This window comes from Marmota flaviventris, chromosome 18, assembly GCF_047511675.1.
Source record: "Marmota flaviventris isolate mMarFla1 chromosome 18, mMarFla1.hap1, whole genome shotgun sequence".
Taxonomy (NCBI): Eukaryota; Metazoa; Chordata; class Mammalia; order Rodentia; family Sciuridae; genus Marmota; species Marmota flaviventris.
This window is the reverse complement of record NC_092515.1, coordinates 52,286,578-52,304,513: the sequence shown is the minus strand read 5'-3', so window position 1 is coordinate 52,304,513 and position 17,936 is coordinate 52,286,578. Positions and strand designations below refer to the sequence as shown.

Sequence of the window (17,936 nt, the reverse complement as noted above, 5' to 3'; positions counted from 1 at the left end):
AGACGTCAATGGGCAGGTTCCACTTTGCCTTCTACAAGTGAACACACTCCGGGAGTTCAAACACGCCCGGCTCGGCAGCCTCACGGAAAGCCTCCTTTCTAGACGGGAGGTATCCCATTCATCCTCTGGTATGGAGAACCAAAGGAAAGGCGGACACATGCAGGAGTGCGCTCCATACCCAAACCTCAGCACGCGCGAGAAGGTTTGGGGTGCCCTGGCGCGCCCACCCTGTACCCCACCCTCCAAGGCCCCTACCACCCGCGTACTCACCACTGTGCGAGCTGAACCACCTGGGTGCGATGTGCAGAGGTAGAGCATCCGCCAGCGAGGCTCGGGAGCCCAGGTACAGCATCCCGTCTCTATGGTGACCGCCGCCCGTCTCCTGGTAACCATTGCCGTGGGCATAGGTGGAGTCGGACGCGGACCCTCCGCCGCCCGGCGCTCTCTCTGAGTCGCCGGTCCCCCGGGAGGCGGGGGTGTAGAGGCCAAAGGGCACCCCCCCGGCCGTGCTGGGGTCCATGCCCATGCCCGCCACCGAGCTGACCGAGCGGCTGCGCAACCCCATGGCCCCGCCGCCCGTCCGGTAGTGCCCAAAGTGGGGAGCCCCTCCCGGCGGGGGCACAGCGCTGTCATCGGTGGAGACCCCCGGGAAGGGGCCCCTGGAGCGGGCCGCCGTGCTCTGCTTGCCCCCCATGCTCGCCCGGGCCTCGGTGGGGCGGGAACCTAGAGGCCGAGACCCTCCCCCACTTCTCAGCAGCGGGGGGAGGGCTGGGCGAGCATAAAGGGGGAGGGAGTCAAAAAGGAGACCGGGAGGAAGAAAAGGAAAAAGCCAAAAAAACAAAAAAGCAAAAAGCAGAAAAATCGCGGGGCGGAAGAGGCAGGCGGGCGGGGACCCCAAACTAAGAATTTAAAACGATCCAAGCCAAACGCATGTTTCCCCTCAAGGTCCAAAGAGGCGCAGTCCGGCGCGGGCTCCGCGCGCCACAGGCCGCCCCCGGGCTCCGAAAGCCAGGGGAGCCGCAGGGAAGGAGGGAGGGAGGCGGCGGGCGGACGCAGGGAGGCGCCGGAGGAGGCCGCCCGCTCCACAGCAGCAGGCGGAGGAGGGCTGGGGGCGCTGGACGCGTCCCCCGCCTCAGGACGCGGCGACCATGGACGGCGGCCCGGACCCCTCCAGGCCTCGGGCGGGCTGCGGCGCTGGGCGGCCAGGCGGAGCTCGGGAAGCCGCGGTCGCGTCGCGTCGCGCTCTCGCCCTGGCCGCCGCCAGCCCCGCCAGCCGCGCCGCCCCGCTCGGTCCCGGGCAGCGCTCGCCGGCGCTCCTCGCCGCCGTGCAGACAATGGAGGGCGGCAGAGCGCAGGCGCGGCCCGCGCCCCCTCCCTCCCGCCCTCCGCGTTAACCCCTTCGCCGCGCCCGCGGCGCCGGGGCCGCCGACGTCCGCGAGGTCCCCACCCACCCGCCGCCCGGGCCGGCCGGGGACCGCGTGGCCTGCGCCGCGGGGCGTCGGCGACGGTAGCAGATCGTGGTTCCGAAGCCAGCTCTCCAAGAGTCCCCGAGAGCGGCTGATTATTCCAGGGGAACCACGAGTGGAGGAGGGGCGGCCAGGGTTTTAGGCGATGGGAAGGAAACGCCGGGAAGAAAGAAAATTAGCCTGTACGCCTACCTGACTCCGAGGGTCGCGGGTCGAGCTCCCCTCCCGCACAAATCTGCCCCCACAGCACCCTCTGGTGGACGTGCCGTCCATTCTTTCGGAGGTTCTGATCCCAGGACCCCAACGTCAGGGCTTAGCATCTGTGCAAGAGAGTGAGCTGTTTGAAGGTGCAAGAGTACCTGGGGCACTAGTGAATCGGGACCCAGGGGTGGCTTTGCACACTAAGATCAGAACTTTGGGGCCGAGACAAATGAGTCGATTCCTTAGCTAAAAGGTAATTCTCAAAATGTACAGGTGTAGGATAAAGAGTGAGAAGATATAGATAGGGAAATAGAAATCATGCAGCTAGGAGTGATTTTAGAAACTCTTTGTCCAAGCCAGACCCCTGTTTTATTTACCATGCATTTTGACACATGCCACAAAGTAAGGACACAGTCAGTATTGAATAACTATTTGTTGACCAAATCTGCCTTTTGCAATAGAGAATCACCTTTCCATCTCGGTTGCTGTGTTTCTCACATAGACAACATTCATTCATTCATTCTTTGAACAGCTGTTTTTGCTAAATGCTAGCTCTGAGCATCACTCGTGCCTGGCCTAACTGACTTCCTGCCTCTTAAGAGCCTCCAGATACTTCCAAACCAGGGAACCCAAACAGGAAAAATATTAAAAGAAAACATAAGAGATAGGTATTGATTGTTCCAGTATGACCAGCCTGGAAAGCAACAAGAAGATGACATTTGTAAGAAAGGAGTGCCTGAGGGTGAGCAAAGAGCTCTGTATAAAAAAGTTGAAAGTTTCGCATAAGGAATAAAAGTAAGAAGAAACAAAATAAGCCAATATCCAAGAAGTTATTTGCAAGTATCTAAATGAGGAGTTTATGCACATTTGAAATCCAAATGAGTGATCTGAAGAAAAGCAAGAAAGCTTACATTTAACCCAGTTTTGTCACAGAAGAAAGACTATAAAATCAGGAATAGGTTTGGTTCAGTTCAAAAAATTAGATACTACTTCCCTAGCAAATAGGCCCCTACTTGGGAGATAAATGCACAATAAGCATTGTAACTGTCCAAGTAGCTTTTGATTTACTTATCCATACAAAACTTTTTGAATGTGATTAACAAAATATTTAGTATCTGAGTGCCAGCACTGTACTAGACTCTGGATATAAGTGAACAAAACAGATGGAATCCCTGCTGTCACAGAACTTCAGAAGAACCATTTTGCACCTACTTGGACAACTATAATCAAAGAGAAAGACAATAACAAATGTCAAAGAGAAGTGGAGAGATCAGAACCCTTTTACCACCGCAGCAGCTTAGAAAACAGCCTGGCAGTTCCTCAAAAAAGATTAAACATAGAATTACTGTATGATCAACAAATAACCCAATCAATAAATGGACCAAGGACATGAACAGACACTTCTCAGAAGAGGATATTCAATCAATCAACAAATACATGAAAAAATGTTCATCATCTCTAGCAATTAGAGAAATGCAAATCAAAACTACTCTAAGATACCATCTCACTCCAGTCAGAATGGCAGCCATTATGAAGACAAACAACAATAAGTGTTGGCAAGGATGTGGGGAAAAGGTACACTCATACATTGCTGGTGGGTCTGAAAATTGGTGCAGCCAATATGGAAAGCAGTATGGAGATTCCTTGGAAAACTTGCAATGGGATCACCATTTGACCCAGCTATCCCTCTCCTCAGTCTATACCCAAAGGACTTAAAAACAGCATATTACAGGGACACAGCCACATCAATGTTTATAGCAGCACAATTCCAATAGCTAAACTGTGGAACCACCTAGATGCCCTTCAGTAGATGAAAGGATTTTTAAAAAGTGGCATATATACACAATGGAATATTACTCAGCAATAAAAGAGAATAAAATCATGGCACTTGCAGATAAATGGATGTTGTTGGAGAAGATAATGCTAAGTGAAGTTAGCCAATCCCCCAAAAAACAAATGGCAAATGTTTTCTCTGATATAAGGTGACTAACTCATAGTGGGGTAGGGAGAGGAAACATGGGAAGAATAGAGGAACTCTACATAGGGCAGAGGGTGGGAGGGGAATGGAGGGGACAAGGGGTTAGCAATGATGGTGGAATGTGATGGACATCATTATCCAAAGTATGAAGACATGAATTGGTGTGAACATACTTTGTATACAAACAGAAATATGAAAAATTGTGTTCTATATGTGTAATAAGAATTGTGATGCATTCCGCTGTCATGTATTTAAAAAATAAAAGCAACTAAAAAAAGAATTACTATATGACCTAGCAGTTTCACTCTTTGGTATTCTTCCAAGAGAACATACATACATAAGAAACAAGTTTGTACAGGAATATTCACTGCAGCATTATTTGAAAGAGTCAAAAAGCGGAAACAACTTTTTGACTCTTTCAAATAATGTCCATCAACTAATAAGCAACTCAACCAAGTTGGTATATCCACACAATGGAATATTGTTCAGCCATAAAAATAAATAGCATACCAATGCATGCTACAACGTGAATTGAAAACATCATTCTAAGTAGTCAGTCACAAAAAACTGCATATTGATCCAGGCACAGTGGCCTATACCGGTAATCCCAGCGACTCAAGGTCTAGAGGCTAGCCTCAGTAATTTAGTGAGGCCCTGACTCAAAATAAATAAAAAAGGACTGGCAATGGAGTTCTGTGGTAAAGCTTCCCTGGGCTCCAACCCCAGTCCCAATAAATAATTGCTGACTAAGTGCATGAATGATTAAGTGCTATGGGAGATGAAAAGACAGGAAATGGGTACCAACACGATCCAATGATTCTGAATCAAGACCTGAAAAAACAAGTTGGAAATTAGCCAAGTGAGGAAGTAGGACAGGTAGAACTGTGTTTGAGGAAAAGAGTGTTCCAGACAAAGGAAACAGCATATTCAAAGGCCCAGAGGTGACAATAAAGACATGTTGGAAGAAATGAAAGGCTATAGAACTGCAACAACAGTGGGGCTGGGGGTATAGCTCAGTGATAGAACACTCCCCTGGCATGCAAGAGGCCCTGGGTTTGGTCCCCAGTACTTCAAGGAAAAAAAGAAAAAATAGTTAATGTGCCAGGGGCAGGCATGGATATGGAAGGAGTAGAAGTCCTTCGTTGCCCTCCATGTAGGGATATTGAATGCAGAAATGGCCCTAGCTAGATTTGGACCTCCATTTTTTAAAAATTTGTTTTAGTTGTTGATGTGCCTTTATTTTATTTATTTGTATGTGGTGCTGAAAATCGAACCCAGTGCCTCGCACATGCTAGGCAAGCACTCTATCACTGAGCCACAACCCCACCCCCATTATTTTTTTTTTTTTTGTTTTTATCTTCATACCCTCACTGATCATGACTGAGCTGCTCTGTGGCACTCCTTGGCTGTGAAATAGGGTTAACAAACTGTGGATCCCACCTACCAGGAGAAAGAGCTGATAAAATCAGTGTTGCCAAAACCCTTTGCGGATGTGCAGAGTGTGCAGCAAACGTGTAGAACTATGCTGCAAAGCCCTGGTTTTAAACGTCTTAGAAGAATGTAAGTTTAGGGCTTGCACAGTTCAGAAGGTAGGGGAAATGGTTTGTTAGGATCTATTCCTGGCTAGCAATGGGAAACCTGTGGCCTCTTTCCTGTTTCTAGGAGCCAGAGAATGGGGAGGGCTTTCCATGGCTTTGGAGGAGCCCCTCAACCCCACACCTCCATTGTGGGGTTGAGCCCCTTAACCCCCCACATCCTGGTAGACAAAAGTCTACCAGGGCTGGGCACATGTCTGTAATCCCAGCAGCTCAAGAGGCTGAGGCAGGAGAATTGCAAGTTCAAAGACAGCCTCAGCAGCTTAGTGAGACAAGACCCTGTCTCTAAAAGAATATATAAAAGGGCTGGGGATATGGCTCACTGGTTAAGCACCACTGGGTTCAATCCCTGGTATTAAAAAAAATGTTTACCAGGAGAAACAGCCTTTCAAGCCCTCTCAGAGCTCTTTACATCTCTATTATTTTGCTTGAAAAGGGAAAAATAAGCAGAGAGAACTAGGGCTATGAGCAACCAAATGCACATAGCAGGAGGCTGGGCTTGTGAGCACATCTATAAATCTTTGTTGACTAAAGGAGAGAGAAATTCCTAGTGGGTTCAGGGAAGGGGTCCAAGGTTCCTGGATGTAAGGGGACTGGGGGCACAGTTAACTCTGAGGTATAATAGAAGACAGAGATAGGGAGAAAAGAACTAAAGAGAGCAAATAAAAAAATTTAAAGGAAGGAAAAAGAGACTGTAGCTGTAAATCTTCTCCCCAGACCATTTTTCTTCCAGACTGATCACTCACAAATTGCTGAGAAATCTACAAATTTTAGAGATACTGTAAATTCACTCATCCATGAAAATTACCTCATTTTGATTAAAGTTTATGTACACTGTTAACCTATACAATGTATTTTCAGATTAGATAAAGCAAAGGGAGATATATTTTTAAAAACATACAATAGAGGCACACTCCAAACATTATCTAGAAAAGACAATATCAACTTGAAGATCCTGGGGAAGAGCAGACCACCATAAACATTTCGTGATCCATGATCAAAGAACTGAGTTCACAAGACTGGTATGTACCCACAAACCTTCCCATGTCCATCTTGAAAAGAAGAGCCTAGGACCCCAGAGCGGAGAGCTCGTCTGGCTCTCAAGATGATCTGTATTCAGCTCTAAGAATGTTTTTATCTACCTTTTACTTTCTAATAAAGTTATTCCTCTCCCTGCTAAAACCTGATGTGCCCTTAAATTATTTTCTGTGATGTGTCAAGAGCCTAGAAAATCTGAGTAGCGGTCTCTTCTGTCTCTGGAGATGCCTCCTCCAACCCCTAACAGTGATAATTCCTCATTCTTCAGGAGAGAAAACACAGGATTGTGTTCAAATTGCATAGCTAGCTACTGATAAGAACCAGCCATGGCCTTGGATTTCTGAGTTTGCTAGGTACCCTGTCTTCCTGTGACCTGGCTAGTGAGTGACCTTCTGAAAAGACATAATTTGGTGATAAGGGACTTCCAGTGATACCCATCTCTGATTCAGAATATTCATCTATGAATCTTAGAGGCTCATGACAATGAAGACGCAGTCAGAGAACTCTCAATTTTGCTTCTTTGATGACAGCATCATGATATGACACTGTGAGTGGGACACAGTGTGGGTGGGAGATGAAAAGGAAGGGCTGGAAGAGGCAATTGGGAAGGTATTATTGCTCCCTCTCCCCAAAATTCTTTACGCACTTAAGAAAACATTGAGAGAACAGAACACCAAGGACTTGAAACCCAAAGTACTTGCTGTGCCTGTGGCCCATGACAAGCAGATTTTGAGAACCAGATAAGTAAGAACAAAAGAGGTGGGAACCGGGGAGGACTGCAGAAATGCTCAGACAAGGGTGATTCTATTGGTTTTGGAGGGAAGATTATCAAGCTGTATGCGGACAGAGCTTTGGAATATCTCTATTAATATCCAAAACAAGGCTCAAACTCCTAAGCAGGATACTCCTCACCACCTCTTGCCATACCAAATAGGTAAATAATACCCATACCTATTTGTTAACCACTCATTCAGCAAAGAGTTATTAAGCACCTACTACCTCCAGCCAATAGGTGTTAGAGTCTGTAAACAAGTCAGGATGGCGCCTGGCAAATGTTAGAGTCTGTAAACAAGTCTGGATGGCGCCTGGCATTTTGCCAGAGGGAGTGGTTTGTGAAGTAATGCCAGCGAGCCATTAAGTGTGGAGATTCCTTATTGGTTGACTGATGTACCGAGTTTATGCTAATTAAGATAAGCTGTGTGGAATGTATATATACCGCTCTGGTTCTACAATAAACGGCTCCTGCTGTATCAATCTACACAAGTTGCCCCCCCCCCGCCATTTTGCTGCAGCCGGACTGTGGCAAATAGGTAAATAAGTATATGTATGGTATGTTAGATGACTCAATCTCCCTACTGCCCCCCCCCCCCAGAAATGGAAATTGAACCTAGGGGCCTTTACCCCTGAGCTACAGACTGGCCTCAAATGTAAAATCCTGCTTTAGCCTCCCACGTAACTGGGATTACAGGAATGGGCCAAAATGAATTGATTAATTCATTTATTCTGATGTGCTGGCCTGAGCATGCAAAGAAAAGTATTAGTTATTTTTCCGGCTCACTGCCCTGGGGCCTAGCTTGCAGTCTTTTCCCTTCTTGGCACTTTGAGTGAGGGTTTTTATGTCCAGAACAGTCTTTGGCCTTTCATGATGGAGAACTGGGAGAATACTGGGAGGCAGGAAGAGAAGCCATTAAAGGAACATGGAGGTCAAGACTATAGGAGTTTCTTACTGTTTCTAAGACAGGTCTGTGTTGTGGAGGTTGGTCTTGGACTCCTGAGCTCAAGCAGTATGCATATTTCAACGTCTCTCCTGAGTGCTGCGAATATGGGGGCATGATTCAATGACACCTGGTTCAAGGAGGTGGTTTTTTGTTTGTTTGTTTTTGTACCAGAAATTGAACCCAGGCATACTAAAGTACTCAGCCATATTCCTTTTTATTTTTTATTTTGAGACAGGATCTTGCTAAGTTACTTAGGACCTCACCACGTTGCCCAAGCTGACCTCAAACTTTTAATCCTCCTGCCTCAATCTCCAGTCACTGGGATTACAGGAGCGCACCACCGTACCTGGTGAGGAGCAGTTTTGTTTTTTTTTTTAAAGGCTCCCATGTGTGAGAAAACCTGATGATGGATGGAAAAGAAAGCAAGGGACTTTTTCCAGGAGAATAACTTCCAAGTCTATATTTCCTTCTAGATGTTAACAGTTAGAAGCAATGACTTTGCATTATTTTTGATTGCATGGATGTTGGTTCTGACCTCCATCTGGGGTCATGACTTTATATGCTATTTACATTCATTCATTAGACAAATATTCATGGAGCAGATTGTATATGCAGTCATCATGCAGGACCCAACAAAACGGACCTGGTTCTTGCTCTCCTGAAGCTTGAAAATAATAAATAAAAAATATTGGGGGCTGGGGATGTGGCTCAAGTGGTTGCGTGCTCGCCTGGCATGCTCGCGGCTCTGGGTTCAATCCTCAGCACCACATACAAATAAAATAAAGATGTTGTGTCCGCCTAAAACTAAAAAATAAATATTAAAAAATTCTATCTCTCTCTCTCTTTAAAAAAAATGAATTGTGGTTTGTGTTTTGAAGCAGCGCAGTGCCATGAGAGAGTTAATTGGGGAAACAGTGTTATGTTTTGGGGAACACATCTTGCACCTCACACTTCAAGGTCTTTGTTCTCACTCTTAATGCTGAAGTATTTTTTTTAACTGTACCCTGTCAAAATCTTAGTACTATACTAAAAAGCTCAAATGTCACCTTCAAGATGTCATTTTAGTCCCCCATTTAGGTTATTCCCTCCTGACACATTGCTTGCAAGTCTATTATAATGTACAATTCATTCTGCCAATATGTACCTATTGTAGAGGGACTAACTGTTCCAGTTTTCATGCTATTGAAGGGTTTTGTGGAATGCAGAATTCTTGCCTGGACACAGTGCTAACACCTAGAAAGTCCCAGGTAAACAGGAGAGAGATAATAGTCACCCTAAGCCATGGACAAGCCCTTTATATCCAATGCTCAAAGGAGGAAGGAGGACACATCTTCTCTCTATTCATGCTATGACTTGAATTTAGAAATAATGGTACTATTGGCAGATACAGTGGTATATACCTGTAATCCCAGTGACTTGAGAGGCTGAAGCAGAGGATCACAAGTTTGAGGACAGCTGGAGAACTTAGAGAGGTCCTGAGCAATTTAGTGAGATTCTGCCTCAAAATAAAAAGTAAAATAAAAAAGGGCTGGGGAGCCAGGTGCAGTGGTGGTGGTGCATGCCTATAATCCCAGTGGCTCAGGAGGATGAGACAGGAGGATTGTGAGTTCAAAGCCAGCCTCAGCAAAAGTGAGGGGCTAAACAACTCAATGAGACCCTGTCTCTAAATTAAAAAAAAAATACAAAATAGGACTGGGGATGGGGCTCAGTGGTCGGGTGCCCCTGAGTTCAATCCCCAGTACCACAAAACAAACAAACAACAACAACAAAATGGGGCTGGAGATATAGCTCAATGGTAAAGAACTCCTTGGTTCAATTCCTAATACCAAAAACAACAACAACAACAAAAACGCCACACACAAAAATCCCAATTGTAATACTAACAACAACAATAATAAAAATTTAAACTTGAGTGCCAAGCAACTTACAAAAAACAAATGAGGTTAAGTAATTTTCCTTTAGTAGGGAAATTAAGGGTAAACCAGTTAAGCCAGGATGAGAAGGTGGGACCAAAGAGAAGGATTTAATTTCCATTTATGTTAGCACAATGCTTCTCAAACTTTTTTGATCTCATGATCCTTTTATAGTCTCAAAAATTATGAGGGCCCCCCCAAAACGTTTATGTGGGCTCATTTATTGACAGTAATCATTAGGAATTAATTCTGAAAACGAAAAAATTTATTTATTTGTTTATTTATTTTTTGGTACTGGGGATTGAACTCAAGGTCACTGTACTACTGAGGTACATCCCCAGCCCTTTTTGTTTTTTTGAGACAGGCTCTTCTTAAATTGTTTAGGGCCTCAGTAAATCACTGAGGCTGTACTTGAACATGAAATCCTCCTGCCTTACCCTGCCCAGTGGCTGGGATTACAGGCATGAGCCACCACTTCTGCCAATTAATGTTGAAACATAATGCCAATCATTATGTTTCAACATTAATTCACATTAATAATACATTTTTTTTGGGGGGGGCACTTAAACACTGAGATACATCCCAGGCCTTTTTTACTTTTAGTTGTCAATGGACCTTTATTTTATTTATTTATATGTGGTGCTGGGAATCGAACCCAGTGTCTCACACATGCGAGGCAAGCACTCTGCCACTGAGCCACCACCCCAGCCCCCATTTTGTATTTTTTGTTTTGAGACAGGGGCTCGCTAAGTTGCTGAGGCTGGCTTTGAACTTGCGATCCTCCTGTCTTAGCCTCCTGAGGCTAACAATACATTTTATTTTCTAATTTGTTCTAAGAAAGTAGATATACTGTACACATATGGAGCACAACTCCTCATTCCTCTGGCTGTACATGGTGCATGGTCACTCCAGTAGTGTAATCATACACGTACACAGGGTCATAAGGTCTTTCTCATTCTACAGTCCTTCCTATCCCCACAGCTCCGCCCCTCCCCTCTACACAACCCGAAGTTCCTTCATTCTTCCCCATAATAATATATTTTAAATGAATAATAACTTTATTTTCCAATACTAAATATGTTAGCTAAAAGTATGGCAAACCTTTTGTTTTGTTGCATGAAGCCTCCAAAAAACTCCACTGTGCATTGGTGCGGTAAGACTATGAAAATTGTTTTTCCTTCAGAGACCCCCAGAAAAGGTCTTGAAGACCCTGCTGTAGTTTTTGAAACAATAAATCACGCAGTCTTTTCAAAACCTTAATGACAGGCATCAGAAAAAAACCGGTATCTTCGGTTTGTACCAATGTTGGGTATTGGTTTGTAGACTGGATCTGGGAGAATGCCCCAAGCACCAGCGAGAAAAGTAGTAAAACCAAGGGGCTCCTCTGCCTGGGTTACCCGCTCTGCGCCCGACCTTGGACTACAATTCCCGGCAGGGCTCGCGGCAGGGGCGTGTCCTAAGCCTCGGCCGGGGGGGCGTGGGTGACGCAAGCTGATGACGGAAACGAGTGGGGTGTGCTTATTTTGGGCAGTTTAGTGCCACAATTGGAGGAGACGGAAGAAGGGGCGGAGCCTGTGTTTGGGTCAGCCAATGGTTTGCCATCAGGCGGAAGAGGGGAACGGGGCGTGGCCAGGCCGACTAGTAGGCAGCGTGGGATTTGGGGGAAGAGGGATTAGAGTGTGGGGGTGTCTGTTTTGCGTCCACCGTGGCTGGGAGAGGGAGATGGCAGCTCGGTGGAGCAGCGAGAATGTGGTGGTGGAGTTCCGCGATTCCCAGGTGAGCTGGCGGGTGGCTAATGGAGCCGTCTGGGCATGCGCCCTCCTGGGTTCCCTTCCCCCACACTGCTGCACCTGCGGAGACCCCTGGCCCTGTCGGGGGAGATGGGCTGCGGGGTGCTCTGGAGCTGTCAGACTCGAGCGGGCGAGGGGAGACTTGATGACCGTTGCGGGCGGTTGGGATGGGCACTGACGGGATTCCCCACGGGCTTCTGGCGAGTGGGGACTGCCTTGGGACACTGAGGCTGAGATTGCGCGCGAGTGAGTGGGAGGCTTCCCACGCGCAGGGTGGTTTGCTAGGAGGTGTCCGCTTCCCTGGTCCAGGGCCTCTCTCGGTGACTTCGGCCAAGTTGCAGAACTTCTCTGAGCCTCAGCTGCGCAGACTTAGCCCTGCCTCACAGTATTTTTGGGTGGATTTGATGAAATACTGCTTGTAAAGTGCATGCTCTAGTAATGGAAAATAGCGTGTAGTGGACAGAAGTGTACACATACACGTATTGCTCGGGTTCACGAATCTTTACACAGTCTTTACGTGGTCATTACCCGTTGCACCGACAGTTTTCTTACCTGTAGAAGGGATCATCATATTTACCTCACAGGGTGGGCGTGAGGATTTTATGGGTTGCACCTTTAGAAAGTGTGGCAGAGTGACAGGCACATGGCAAGCCTCAAGAGACGTCAGCACTTACTGAGGAGTTTTACTACTATTCTATAACGTGCCTTCTATATGCCAAGTCTTGTGCTAAGTGCTTTATGTATATATGTGTCATCCCTTTATTCCAAAAGGAGAGCTGATGCCTGTTTGGCTAAGGCTTCGCAAAATATGGCAGATGTCATTGAAATTTGGACCCAGGCTCTAACCACAGGGCTCCTGTTCAGCTTATTATACCATTTTTTCCTCATAGTAAGTAGCTCAGAACCTGAACTACCTCCATAAGTATCATGACCCCCTTCCCTAGCACTAAGAGCCACTCTTGGTGATTCTTTCTGCTTATTCAGTATTTATTAGATACCTTCTGTCTGCCAGAATTTTTTTCACTCATTTATTCAACAAGGATTGGTTTATGGAGTGCCTATTAGTTGCCCGCTGTGCCAGACTCTATGTTAGTTTACATTGAGATATATCTGGATTACAGTAAGTGGGTGGTGTGTTTTCTTTCTAAAATTTTATCTGTCTTTTGCCATAAAGATTAATGCATGGAGGAGCCACCCACCATTCTGTTCTGCACTGCCGTCTGATAAGCAGCCCCCATGGAGAATTTAACCATTATTGGGTTTTGGATTAAGGGATCTTGAAGCACTTTGCAGTGTCAGCAAAATGTCTTTGTGAGGCCTGCTCTCCCAAGTGACGTTCCAAATTCCTAGAGAAAAAGAGCCATATTGCTGTTACCCTTCTTGTTAATTGCTTCCACTGGGGACTAGGACAGAGCAGAATCATATGGAGAGTGTCTGAGCCTGCTAATTTGGAAGATACTAATCTGCAAACCCTTTAATTCTCACAGAAACCCAGGTAGTCTCACCCTCCTTAATAGAGATGTAATTCAGGAGACCTGCAGAGAGGGTGCTGACATATATATTAGAATGCTATGAAGTAGAAGCAAATATTAAACCTAAACAGCAGTTGTCATAGGAAGAGAACAAAGTAAATTGGGTAATTTTAATTGCCTTATGGGAGTTTCTATTTTTCTGATTTTTCTGTTTAGTTGAAAGGGTACATCTGTACTGTGAATTAGCATGGTGTTGTGGTTGGATTGGGAGGGACAGGGACCCATTTTATAAATTATTTCAACAACTTAGGGCTGCGGCTGTGACTCAGTGGTAGAGTGCTTGCCTAGCATGTGTGAGGCACTGGGTTGGATCCTCAACACCACATATAAATAAATGAATAAAATAAAGCTCCATTCATATAAAAATATTTTAAAAAGTAATTAAAAAAAAAAAAAGACTGTGTCTTGTTAAGTTGCCCAGACTGGCTTTGGACTTGTGATCCTCTGGCCTCAGCCTCCCAAATTGCCGGGATTACAGGTGTGGGCCACCAGGTGTGCACCAGAAGCCTGGTAGTTTTCACCATTTTTCAGCAACTATTTTCATTTCTCTATATTGTAGTCTAGTCTTTCTGAGGCATTCTTATAATGAATTTTTTTCCCCAGTACTGGGAATTGAACCCAGGAGCATTCTGCCTTTGAGCTACATCTTCAGCCCTGTCTTTTCTCTTGTTTTGTTTGAGACAGGGTATCATTAAGTTGCCCAGACTGGCCTGGTGTTTTGATCCCTCCTGCCTTAGCCTCTAGGGTTGCTGGGATTACAGGTAGGCATCCTTGTGCCTGGCTTAAAAATAATTTTTGAAAATTATAATTTTACATTTTTCAGAGGACAATCCCAGACCTAAAGATGGCACTGCACCCAGCAATGCCCAGTAATGATTTGTTTTTTTATTAGAGCAAAAAACAGTTTTTATCTTCCTGGATGAGTTGTACAGAAACTAACAAGTCACTAATCATCAGGGAATATTTTCTGCTGAGATGACTCATTTTCAATTTTGAGGAAGCAGGAAAAATTAAGAAAAAATATTAGAGGGTATGTTTATGAACATTGGGTATGGATATTCTTCTAAGGAGGATGCAGAAACACAATCCATAAGTTAAATTGCATAAAGACAATGAAAAGCTTTGTTTTTTACATAAAACATATGTAACCAATATAGGATTAAAATCAAGAAAAAATTTCATACTTTTCTTAATCTTTAAGAAAGCGATAGCTCAACTTAAGAAGTACACAAGACATAAGCAGTATTTCATAGAAGAAACATGCATTTCCAATTAAACATGAAAATGTATTCACTTTCATCAGTCATCAGAAAAATACAAATTAACCTCCCAAATTACAGTTCATAGGTAAAAAATTAATGGACAACAAGACTGATATGGGCAAAAAGTTTTGTTTTGTTCACTGCTGGATCCATAGTGCCCGGCATATGGTAGATTTATCAATAAATATTTGTTGAAAGGATGAAAAATTTAAATGTCTGATAATATTGAGTGCTGATGAAGGTATGGACCAACTCATTAATCACTCCTTCTAGAAGTATACAATTTAACCACTTTGAGAAACAGCTTGACATTTTCTGGTGAGGTTGAAGAATATGCTCATCTGAGAACCCAACAATTCTACTCATATGCAAATACCATCTTCACAGTATTATCATCTATAATTTAAAAAACTGGAAACAACCCAGATGTTTAATGACAGTGAGATAGATCAGTTGTGGCACGGTCGTACAATGGAATATTACCTCAGAGCAAAACAAGTAAACTACAACCTATCCACCTGGATGAACTTCAGAATCAATGTGTGTGTGTTGGGGGCGGGGTGGGGGGGGAAGCAAGTCACAAAAGAATTCACAGCACAGAATTCCATTTGTATAATGATCAAAAACAGTCACAGTAAAACAAAATATTATGTATGTGTATAGTAAATCTATAGAGAAAAGCAAGAAAATTATCCAAAATTTAATGCAGTCATGAATTCTAAAGGATCTTAGGGAGAAATATATTCTGGGAAACACAGCATTCAGGCATTAAAAGTAACCAGAAGGGTCTATTCTGTAAGCCAAATGGAGAGTACATCTTTTTTTTTTTTTTTTGGTGTGTGCTTGGGATCAAAGCCAGGACCTTATGTGTGCTAAGCATGCACTTTTCACTGAGCTATATCCCCAGCCCATATTATTCTGTACATGGTATCAGAATACTATATATATATATATATATATATATATATATATATATATATATATATGAGATATATTCCATAAAAAAGTTTTTTTAAGGAGAAAGATTTTAAAATGTCATTAGGACAGGTGCAGTGACACATGCCTGTAATCCCAACCTCCTGGGAATCTGACACAGGAGTAGGACAGTTCAAGGCCAGCCTGGGCAACTTAAGGAGAACTTGTCTCAAAATAAAAAAATTAAGGAATGGGTATGTAGCTCAGAGATGAGTGTTTGCCCAGCATGTAAGAGTCCCTGGGTTCAATTGCTAATATCACAAAAAAAACAAATCAATCATTAAATTATCACATGACACTACATAAATTTGTGTAACTTTTATGATTTTATTTATCAGTTAAAAATTTTTTTTAAATATTTAGTTTTTTAGTTGTAGATGGACATAATACCTTTGTTTTATTTATTCATTCATTTTTATGTGGTGCTGAGGATCGAATCCAGGGCCTCACACATGCTAGGTGAGTGCTCTACTGCTGAACCACAGTCCCCGCCCCTATCATTTAAATTTATAATTTTTTTTTGTACTGGGGATTGAACTCAAGGGTAGTTGAGGCAGGTCTTGCTAAGTTACTAAGTATGAGTATGATCCTCCTGCCTCAGCTTCCCAATTGCTGGAATTATAGGTGTGCACCAACACACCTGGCAAATCAGGAAAATAAAAGGAAAAACCTAAAACAGTTCATGACACAACAACAAAAACAACAATTAAAAAAAACCCACTTTGATCCTTGGTTTCCTGGTTTTACTTAAAATTTGATTTGAAAACTATATATCGATGGAGGAGCATAGTAGGTATATTCTTGGTTGAAGTGACTATTAAGATGCAAATGCTGGGCTGGGGTTGTAGCTCAGTGGTAGAGTGCTTGCCTAGCATGCATGGCCTCATGTTTTTATTTTTATGTGGTGTTGAGTTTGATTCTCAGCACCACATAAAAATAAAGATATTGTGTCCATCTACGATGAAAAAAAATATTAAAAAAAATGTGAATGCTGTGAATTTCTTGTTTTCTAGAAAGCACCATGACGATGCAGTCATGATGGGAGGGAGGAGCATAGCATAGTGTAGAGTTTAAGGATTTGGAGCTAGAGTGCTGGGTTAGGGCTCAGGTAGTGTCACCTGTCTGCCATGGGATTGTGGCTAACTTATTTCCTAAGCTTCAGTTTCTTCATCCACAAAACAAGGGTAATATAGTACCTGCCTGTGACAGGGGTTCCCCAGACCACCTCCAGGAGGATTCACAGTTGGATTTGCAGTTATGACTTATTATAGAGAAAGGATACAAAGTAAAAATTAAAGGAAAAATCTCATGGGGTGAGGACTGGAGAAGACCAGGCATGAACTTCCCAGAGTCCTCACAGTGGAGTCACACAGGACTTGCTTGATTCCTCCAGCATCCGGCTGTAGCAACACACACGAAATGATGCCTACTGGGGAGGTTCATTAGGGACTCAGTATCCAAGGTGTTTTGGGGAGGCCTGGTAATACAGGCACCGCTGTTTAGCATATACCAAGATTCCAGACTCCCAGAAGGAAAGCAGGTGCTCCGTGGGCTTGTACCTACAGTTTAGGCATAGAGAGCCACTTTTATCAGTTAGGGATTGGTGTGAACACTTCCGTAATTCAGGATCAGGTTCTCAGACTTTAGCCAGCAGCTGCCCTGCAAGCAGGCCTTTGCAAGGACAGCATCCTCAGGCCTGCTGTGCCTACTCCTTCTCCACATTGCTGTACAGAGTTGCTATGAGAAACATCAATGCCAAGCAGTTAGCACAGTGCTCAGCATATATTAAGTGCTTGATTGATACATGTTATTATTATTATATTAAAAAACAGATCTAAGGAGGCAACAGATGTAGCCTGATAAAATAGACTTAAGGAGATGAGACTTTAGAAGATATCTCATCTCCTCTCTTATTTACAGAAGAGGAACCTGAGCCTCACAAAGATGAAGCGTTTCATCTCCTGATACCCAGTGTGTGCCATTTTGGTTTGTGAGGAGATGAGGATGTTCCCGTTTTAAAGGGGGAGGTTTCCCAAGCATCTCTTGTGGAATGTGTGAACCAGATCTTTGGTTAGGCAGTTTGTAGTAAGCATTAGACAAGGATGGCTCAAAAGCAGTTTGGCAGCAGTGTCTGTCTAATTTACATAGAGATTGGATCTTGTCATTTGAAATGGTCTGATCCTTTTTATATCAGTGAGTGTCAGCTGTGATTTTGGTGTAGGAGAACTGATAAATGCCTACATTAGAGTCTTTGCTGAGGCCTGTGACAAACTGATACTAGGGGAACTGACCCAGCTGTGATTTGCATTGATTGGATGTATAACCAGTTGCATAGTTTGGAAGGATGAACTGGCTAAGTGCTTTCTTTTCCTTTATATATATGTGTGTGTGTGTGTGTGTGTGTGTGTGTGTGTGTGTCTACAACCAATATATATATATATATATATATATATATATATATATATTGG

The 17,936-nt window shown here is 44.0% G+C and overlaps 2 protein-coding genes across 5 annotated transcripts in view; one reads left to right on the top strand and one right to left on the bottom strand.

The window, feature by feature from the left end:
- The window catches only part of Znrf1 (zinc and ring finger 1), a 103,015-nt gene extending 101,723 nt beyond the window's left edge, over positions 1-1,292 (bottom strand). The window contains exon 1 of one of the 2 annotated variants that reach the window (XM_071604295.1): positions 271-1,292. In XM_071604295.1, coding sequence (XP_071460396.1) covers positions 271-694 — 424 coding nt within the window. In that variant the 5' untranslated portion in view covers positions 695-1,292. The remainder of the gene's footprint in view (positions 1-270) is intronic. The other variant, XM_027933302.2, reaches the window with a different exon arrangement.
- A 10,255-nt stretch (positions 1,293-11,547) lies between these two features.
- The window catches only part of Wdr59 (WD repeat domain 59), a 77,370-nt gene continuing 70,981 nt past the window's right edge, over positions 11,548-17,936 (top strand). For 2 of the 3 annotated variants that reach the window (XM_071604205.1, XM_027933220.2), the window contains exon 1: positions 11,548-11,685. In XM_071604205.1, coding sequence (XP_071460306.1) covers positions 11,657-11,685 — 29 coding nt within the window. In that variant the 5' untranslated portion in view covers positions 11,548-11,656. The remainder of the gene's footprint in view (positions 11,686-17,936) is intronic. The other variant, XM_071604207.1, reaches the window with a different exon arrangement.